Below are 8,753 nucleotides of genomic sequence, written 5' to 3' on the forward strand. Positions count from 1 at the left end.
GAAGCCCGTTAAATCAAAGTTCCAAATGAATCGTCTAAGCAAAAATCGGGGCATGTAAAAAAGAAAAAAAAAAAAAATACCTGTGAGGCTGCAAACCCAAAAGGGAGGCTTAAGCACAAATTATGGTAAAATAGACATGTGTATTCCCATGAAATTTGGCTTGGAATTCCTTGAAGAAAACTACACATATTAGGGCAAAACTTTGTTTTAATACTACACTGGAACAAATATATGATGATGAATGAAGCAACAGATACATTGGTTGAATCATTAAGTAGTCACATGAAACAAATTAGGTGAAAATTCAAGAACTAATAATACGGCAAATTTTTGTGTTTATCTCATAATCTTTCCTCTATTATTCCCTACCCTTTTTCGTAATTCCTAGCACTTTCTTTCTCCTACCTTGTAATTTCATCATTCTTGTCAAATACATTCATTCTCTTTTTTATAAATATTTTCCCATCCATGATTATTCGTAAAGTTTTGTCTCAAGCAAACTAAATTAATGTTGAAGAGTACCCATTGACAATTCTTTGTGGTAGCAATTCTTCAGCAATTGGATTGGATTAAAAGGACTCAAAGCCAAGAGTATAAAAAAGAAAGAAAAAGGAAGCCCATTAGGTTGAAAACCTAAAAAGGCGACCTAAGCAAAAGTTAAGGCATAAAGAAAAATGACTGAAGGTGGGGCAAAATGTTAGAGCTCATCCTTGACTATGAAATTCACATTCATGCTTCAACTTATGGATTGAGATAGAACCTTTTGTCACCTTAGTCATTAAAATTGGGGCAAATTTCAGATATCCTTAGTAAGAAAAAAAGGGAGGTGAAAAACAGAAAACAAAATGGAGAAGGAAAGTAAAAATATGAGTGACATGAAAGAAAGTAGGACGATTTGGGTTTGTTGATTACGGTGTGGTAAAAAGAAATAAATGTTTTTAAAAATTTTAAAAAGAGGGTAAAAATTCCCATTAGTCTTAGGCATTATCATTCATTCCCAAACATTGTGGATTATTTCATACAATCATTGCATTTTAATTTTGAGCCGAGAGGCTAATTGCATTCGTTTTTCAGGCTCAAAGGCCTTTCATTTTAAATTTCTGTCATTTACTTTCAAGCTCGGAGGCTCATTACAATTTAATTTTCATGTACAAAGGCCTTGCATTCTAAATTTTTATCATTTACTTTCAAGCTCAGAGGCTAATTGCATTTTTATTTTTTGGCTCAGAGGCCAAGCATTTCAAAAATTTTTCATTTAATATCGAGCTTAGAGGCTCATTGCAATTTAATTTTCAGGCTCAGAGACCTTGCATTTTAAATTTCTGTCATTTAATTTCGAGCTCAGAGGCTCATTGAAATTTAACTTTTGGCCTTAGAGGCCATGCAATTTAAATTTCTGTCATTTAATTTCGATCTCAGATGCTCATTACAATTTAATTTTCCGGCTAAAAGGCCAAGCAATTTAAAACTGTGTCATTTAATTTAGAGCATAGAGGCTCATTACAATTTAATTTTCAGGCTTATAAGCCTTGCATTTTAAATCTATGTTTCAAGCTCAGAGGCTCATTGCATTTGTTTTTCAGGCTCGCGGGCCATACATTGTAAACTCATGTCCAGTTAGTTACAAAGTTTTTACCATTCTGTTTTAACCCATATTGGTTATAAATTTTATGTTTTTCTCGTTTGTTAACCCATACTCAATTGGTTGCAAATATTTTTTGGTTCCAAGTTTCCTTTTCAGATGAATTCAAGCATTTAATTTTCAGGCTCAGAGGCGTTGCATTTTAAATTCATATCATTTACTTTCGATATTAGTGGTTCATTGCGATTTAATTTTCCGGGTCAGAGCCATGCAATTTAAATTTAGGTCATTTAGCTCATTGCAATTTAATTTTTTGAGTCAAAGCCATGTAATTTAAATTTAGATCATTTAATTTCGATCTCAAAGGCTCATTAATTTAATTTTTCGGCATAGAGCCCATGTATTGTACTTTTGTCATTTACGTTTGAGCTCGTAACTCCCTACATTTTCAACCCATTTTATAAATTTTAGGTTGCATCTACCAACATATATTTTCTACTACTCTTAGACAAAATTAGGATTCATATCTTTATTTGTTCCTTATAACATAATATGTAAATTATAATTTGTCATATTATCTAGTAAGAAACAAATAAAGAGGGACAACTGTGAACACCTAATTTTGAAAACCTATTTTTGTCCTTAAAGAAGAAGAAGAAAAAACAAGCAAAATAAAGAGAAAAATGCGATGGAGTCGTTTGGGGAAAAAAGGAATGAGCAGGTCTTCTTCCAGCATCGATATCTCCTTCATCCATCGTGTGATCGAGCTGAAACTTTTTTAGTAAGATCTTAACTCATTGTTCTTCACATTTAACGGTGGATTTGTTGTTTGGACGTCTACATCATTCCCAAAAAATTTAAAACAGAAATAGTTCTTCTAGACAATTCTACAGCAATCAACGATTTTACGAATGTCATTTCTCTCAATTGAACCGTTGGATCAACCTTAAATTTTGTGAGAGTGTTCCTCTATTATGATACTTCGATCTTACCAGTCCGATTTTTGAGCTGAGTTCCCTAGTGGTAGATATAAATTTTGGAAGATGGTTCACTTGTTTGTTAGAACATATATTGTTTCGAGAAGCAGTATTGCGAAGGTCATCTCTCTCAATTGAACTATTTGATCATCCTCAAATTTGGTCAGTGTTTGGTCCTAGAGAACCGTATAGTACTACCGTAAGGTATGCGCTCAGTGATACCCTATAGATAGGTATCTTGGTTGGCTTATAGTCAATATTCCAATTACTGCGTACAAGCAATATGCTTATAGCCGAGACTTTGGTGTGTGCACAGTGTGGGCAGTAGTAGTAAATGAGTTTAGAATTGTGTACCTGGGGGTCTTAAGCTTGTATTTATAGGGGTTGCCTCTTGGGCTGTGTAGATCTCTCAGTTGGTGTAGGATTCAACTCCTTTTTTTATAGGGATAGAGGTTCTATCCTCATTATCTTTATTGTTTCATGCTGTTAAGATAATTGAGTCATTATCCTTTAAGGAATTCTTGAATAGGTAGTTAGGATATGGATATATTCCATAACAGTTTCCCCCTAGCCTGGCATTATCTCGGACTCGGTCTTGCCGGGGTCGTTGATTTGGAGATCGTGCTCCTTTGTTGTTGTGTTGATGAGCGGAATATGAACCCGACGTTTAAGATGTCGGTTGGGTTATGAGCCCGACATGGACAATTTTTCCTTTCCTTCTTCGTTCTGCCGGGGACTCGTTTTGTCGTATTTGGTCGTGGTATTAACCTCGGCATAGTGTCGCGGATAAGGTTAAATCTGGCCTTTGTCATGTCAGCGTGAACTTCCGCTTCTTGCCTGCAGTGACGGTTACGACGCTCCACGTGTTTCATGCTCATTGGTGGTTCATGCATTGTGGAGCGCATGTCGTCCTGAACCTGCACAGGTCATGTTTGCATTGGTCGTTGCCCTGACCTCCGTCTTCATGTATGTTCTCATTTTGAGTACCTCGGCCATGTTGAGTCACCGGATTTTGGCGTTCCCGCCCCTCTGTTTCAGCTCAGCCTTCTCTTCCAGCTCGGCCTTTAGCGTTTTGGTTTCGCAGCTAGGCTTCCAGTGCTTCCATTCTTTGGGCATTCAATCGCTGTTGAGCTAGGAACCTGTTCTCCATTTCTTGCATCCTTTGAAGGATTGCATTCAGGGCGGTGTTAGCTATGTGGCTGTCAGCTCCGAGTTGTTCACTCCACGGTGGCTGATGTACTGACTCCATCGCAGGGTTGCTTCGGGTCGTGATGTGCAATGACTTAGTGCCGACCTCTCCTAGTTGGTGTAGGATTCAACTCCTTTATTGTAGGGATAGTGGTTCTATCCTCTTTATCTTTGTTGTTTCATATTGTTAGGATAATTGAGTCATTATCCTTTAAGGGATTCTTGAATTGGTAGTTAGGATATGGATATATTCCATAATAGTCGGTGTGTTCCACTCTTGTGATACTTCACTCAGATTTTTGAGTTGATTCCTCTAGTGTTAGATATAGATATCGAAAGATGGTTGTCCACATTGGAAAAAAAAACAATAACTTTCCTCCAAAGTCCCACATTGAACAACTCTCATTCCTTCCCTCTAGATAAAGACCTTCTCCTTACACCTAAACACACACTCGATGATACCAAAAATCACAACAAATACACAGACACTTGAGCTTACTCTTAAAGCTCGTGTCATAGTATTCTTTTTTTTTTTAAAGGAAATTGGGCTTAGTTTTAAAAATAAGCTGGTGTCATAGTAATTTTTTGTCTTTGAAGATTAATTAATCTGTGACGGCTTGTTAATCTCAAAGTTTTTTTTTTTGGGCATCAAGCTACTGGATTGCGATAGCTCTCCACAACTTGGCTCCAGACACCAAGTTTTGTCGCCTTTGAGGTAAGTCCATTTACCCTCCCCTTTAGTTAATAATTGTATATTCTTTGCATTTTTTTTATGTTCTTTATTTGTTTTATTAGAAATTTTCTTTTTTTTGCATGCTTTTATGATTTTTAATTTTTTTTATTATAAATTATTATATATAGTTTAGAAATTATATTAGAGATTAATTTAGTTGTGACGACTTGTTAATCTCATAGTTTTTGGGTCATTTTTTTTTTGATAAATAGTTTTTGGGTCATTTTAACTGTGACAACATGATGACTCGAGCTTATTTATAATAATAATTTTATATTAAGGATTAAGGATTAAGGATTTTATATTAAGGATTAATTTATTTATTTTATAGAATTAAGGATTAATTTAGTCTTGACAGTTATTAATCTCGTAGTACTTTTGGATTATTTTAGCTACGACAGCTTGATAATCTGAAACCTTCAAATCCAAAACTGTGAAATGAATTTTCTTTAAAATTATTTTCAAAAATTAAAATCAACCAAAACACAAATATTTCTTACAGAACGAAGTAGCTTTGAGATCCTCATTGCACAAGAGAATACGTTAGAGCATAACTCTTTTCGTGAAGCCTAAAATAAAATCTTAATAATTTAGTTTTATTTTCTTTTAAATAATTATATATCTCTTTTAAGAATAAAATAAATATTTTTAAAAGCTATTAATAATTTACACAATTAATTAAAGGTAATTATTTTTAAACGGATGTGTCATGTGTAGTGGAATTAAGTTTCCACATTCTTTGTGCATAATTAAATTCTCGAACATTGATCTAAAATTTTAGAAATCAGTTTGCAATAAAGCAATTTTTCGAATTTGTTTTATATAAAATAAAATTAGTGGCGACTTCATTCTTTTTATTTTTAAAAATTTCGGGTCGTTACAATTACTTATATGCCGAGTATAATTCCCCAATGCAATTTCATGAATATTTCGAATATCTCTTAATCTTTTAAAAAATATTTTTTTTATTTCTTATAATAAATAACTTAAGACAATTATTTGCAAATTCCTTTAGAAAATTGTCACTATATGGTTACGAAACAAAGAGAAAGTTGTAAATAATTAAGTGGCATCAACTTTTTTATTTTAAAAAAAAAATGTTTTTGACTTTTGGTGCTCCATAATACTAAAAACTAAAAAGCAAAAAAAATTTCCTGTTTTATGTGGTGTCCAAATGTGAGTGGAAAAAACTACATATTTAAGTGAAAAAAGGAGACAGAAAATCTACAAAGTGAGAGCAGATCTTGCGTGCGGATCTACAAAATTTTCACCACCAAAATATAATCCCCACAACACCATATTATAAACGTGTCATCCTCCTAAATCAAGATTTAAACAAAAGACAAAATGGTGGTAATTCAGTTGCTAATAAGTAAGTTGACTAGGTGAAAAGAAAGTGCTTCGGTTCGATCTTTACATATTATATTTGACAGACGATTAATTATATTTATACCTGACCCCTCTTGCATTCGTGATTAGTTTTATAGCCGACTCAAAATATTGAAACTTGTAAAGATATATACCACGAAAAAAAAAAACCCGCTAATTAAGTTTGGGTTAACTAAAAAAAATTAAAACAAAAGACTTTAGGCATGCAATTATTCATTCGTATGATTGAAAGAAGAAGACACGGGTTACTTATAAAATTGATTACAACATAGCAAAAAAGATCAAGCCATGGAAGAGATAAAGAACCCATCTGGGACTTCTCTTCTGGTACCATCAGTTCAAGAGTTGGCTAAAGAGAACATATCTACTGTTCCACCAAGATACATTCAGCCTCAACAAGAACACTTGGACATCTATGAAGCTGATCCTATCCTTGATATTCCAGTTATTGACATGCAGCTCTTGCTTTCTGTAGAATCCGGGATTTCAGAATTGGCTAAGCTTCACCTTGCTTGCAAAGAATGGGGATTCTTTCAGGTCTCTTTTCTCTTCTTATCCTTCAATTTCTTAAAACTATCAGACATCAGTGTGTTGGTTTCTGAATAGCAGTCAACATACGCTTTATTCGGAAAATTCGAATTATCAGTTGATTTAATTGTTAATCCTTCTTGTAGTTGGTAAATCATGATGTTAGTACTTCCTTGGTGGAGAAAGTAAAGTTGGGGATTCAGGATTTCTTCAATCTTCCAATGTCAGAGAAGAAAAAGTTTTGGCAAACTTCACAGCATATGGAAGGATTTGGACAAGCATTTGTTCTGAGTGAAGACCAAATACTTGATTGGGCTGACATGTTCTACATGACCACACTTCCAAAACACTCAAGAATGCCCCACTTATTTCCGCAGCTCCCTCTTCCTTTCAGGTTCTCTTCTCTTTCTCTCTTATGTGTGTGTGTTTATGTCTACATATTCATATCTCAAAGGTTTGGCATGTCTATTCATTGCTCTATGTCATGCAGAGACACTCTAGAGCTATACTCTCAGGAACTGAAAAATCTTGCTATGGTTATTGTTGCAAATATGGGAAAAGCTTTGAAAATGGAAGAAATGGAAATGAGAGATTTATTTGAAGATGGGATACAAATGATGAGGATGAACTATTATCCTCCATGTCCTCAACCAGATAAGGTTATTGGACTCACTCCCCATTCAGATTCAATAGGTTTCACCATCCTCCTACAAGTCAATGAAGTAGAAGGGCTCCAGATAAAGAAAAATGGCATGTGGGTTCCTGTTAAACCCCTGCCTAATGCCTTCATTGTCAACGTTTGGGACATACTAGAGGTAGTATATATATCCATTCACATCACAATTTTATAATATCAACTAGAAAATTCTTGAAATTCCACTTGTCTAATTCATAGCATGTGCCGTAAATTGTTGAATTATAACAATGGGATTTGCATTCATTATTTAACATGACACAAAATTTTTTTCTACACACAATATTTTGTGGGGCTTACACTTTTTAAAGCAAAAAAAAAAACTACTGCACGCAAAACGAATCTCTTTAACATTACACAATTATTTTTCCTACAACATAACTCTTATAAAATCCTATAACTATTTAGTACCTTAACTCTCTATTTCAAATCTTGTAAAATTTAAATAAAAACAATCATATCATCAAAAGATTTTTATTTGAGTAAATATTATTTTTGGTCTTCAGCAAATTCTACGATGTCTGCTTTAGTCCTTAGCAAATAAAAAAGCTATTCGTGGTCCCTAATAAATTCAAAGTGAACCCGTTTTAATCCTTTTGAGGGACTAATGTGAGTCTTTTTTGAATTTGTGAGGGATCACGGTTTCAACTAAATAAGTTCATTTTGAATTTTTTAGGGACCACGAATAGCCTTTTAATTTGCTAGGGACTAAAGCGAGTATCGTGAAATTTGATGAGGACCGATTTTTATTTATATATATATATATATATATATATATATATATATATATATATATATGAATTTAATTGTTTGCATGTTTTACGAGGCAAGATTATAACTAATGGAATATACCGAAGTATTAAGCATCGAGCAACGGTGAACTCTGAAAAAGAAAGGCTTTCGATTGCAACATTCAACAGCCCTAGACAAGATGGAGTGATAGGTCCAGCAGCAAGCTTGATCACTGAAGAAACACCAGCAAGGTTCAAAAGAGTCGAAGTAAAGGAGTATTTCAAGGGCCTATTTGCTCGTAAACTTGATGGAAAGTCTTACATAGATTCCTTGAGAATATAAGAGCACCATTATTCAAGCCATTAAAATTACGTAGATGCAACCTCTCATGCGTGCATTGTTAATAAAAAGTCAGAACATTATGTCTTGTAAACCATAAGGAATAAGGCCCAGCCAAATTGGTCACAAATTTTTATTTTTATTTTGTTTAATATATATGTTTATGTATCAAGCAATCTCATGTTTCCCAATCACCATACATCCTGCTCTAGGTAGTTGATGTTCCGTGCAAGATTGCAAAGAAGAAACCATTTTCTTGAGGATAAATTCATAAAACTAAAAAAAAAAAATATGTGGGTCAACATACACATATTTCACCCAAGGCTTATTTATGGAATGATTCGCTTCACTTGAGTTCATATAAATTTTTTAATACATTGTTTTTTTTTCTTCATATTCCTAAGGGAAGGTATAATTCGATTCGGTTTGATTTTCGATCCAGATCGATTTTCAAAAATATTCAGTTCTTAAATCAATTTGAAAAAGAATTTAATTCTTAAATCCGTTATGAAAATATGGTTAGTTATGATGTGATTTCTTTCTTTCCATAGTGTTTATTTTTCTTTGGTTTTAAAAATTGATTTTTGTTTT

The 8,753-nt window shown here is 33.5% G+C and overlaps 1 protein-coding gene across 2 annotated transcripts; it reads left to right on the forward strand.

Moving 5' to 3' along the window:
• Nucleotides 1-6,133: 6,133 nt before the first annotated feature.
• LOC133290569 (protein SRG1-like) lies at nt 6,134-8,165 on the forward strand. 2 transcript variants are annotated; one of them, XM_061488666.1, is made up of 5 exons: nt 6,134-6,406; nt 6,544-6,791; nt 6,888-6,998; nt 7,080-7,212; nt 7,923-8,165. In XM_061488666.1, exons 1-5 carry the CDS (start codon nt 6,158-6,160, stop codon nt 8,163-8,165), a joined length of 984 nt encoding a protein of 327 aa, XP_061344650.1. In that variant the 5' UTR covers nt 6,134-6,157. The 2 variants fall into 2 exon arrangements, with proteins under 2 accessions (XP_061344650.1, XP_061344649.1); XM_061488665.1 differs by having other exon boundaries at nt 6,888-7,212.
• The last annotated feature ends 588 nt before the right edge of the window (nt 8,166-8,753 follow it).

This window comes from Gastrolobium bilobum, unplaced genomic scaffold (genome assembly GCF_033153095.1).
Source record: "Gastrolobium bilobum isolate Gb01-03AN ecotype WA unplaced genomic scaffold, APGP_CSIRO_Gbil_v1 utg84911, whole genome shotgun sequence".
Classification (NCBI taxonomy): domain Eukaryota; kingdom Viridiplantae; phylum Streptophyta; class Magnoliopsida; order Fabales; family Fabaceae; genus Gastrolobium; species Gastrolobium bilobum.

What these genes read in the sequence shown, in the direction of transcription:
- LOC133290569 (XM_061488665.1), top strand. Translation starts at nt 6,158, where the DNA reads ATGGAAGAGATAAAGAACCCATCTGGGACTTCTCTTCTGGTACCATCA. An exon ending in AAGAATGGGGATTCTTTCAG is followed by an intron (nt 6,407 to 6,543) that starts GTCTCTTTTCTC and finishes TCCTTCTTGTAG; the next exon opens with TTGGTAAATCATGATGTTAG. An exon ending in ACGTTTGGGACATACTAGAG is followed by an intron (nt 7,213 to 7,922) that starts GTAGTATATATA and finishes TTACGAGGCAAG; the next exon opens with ATTATAACTAATGGAATATA.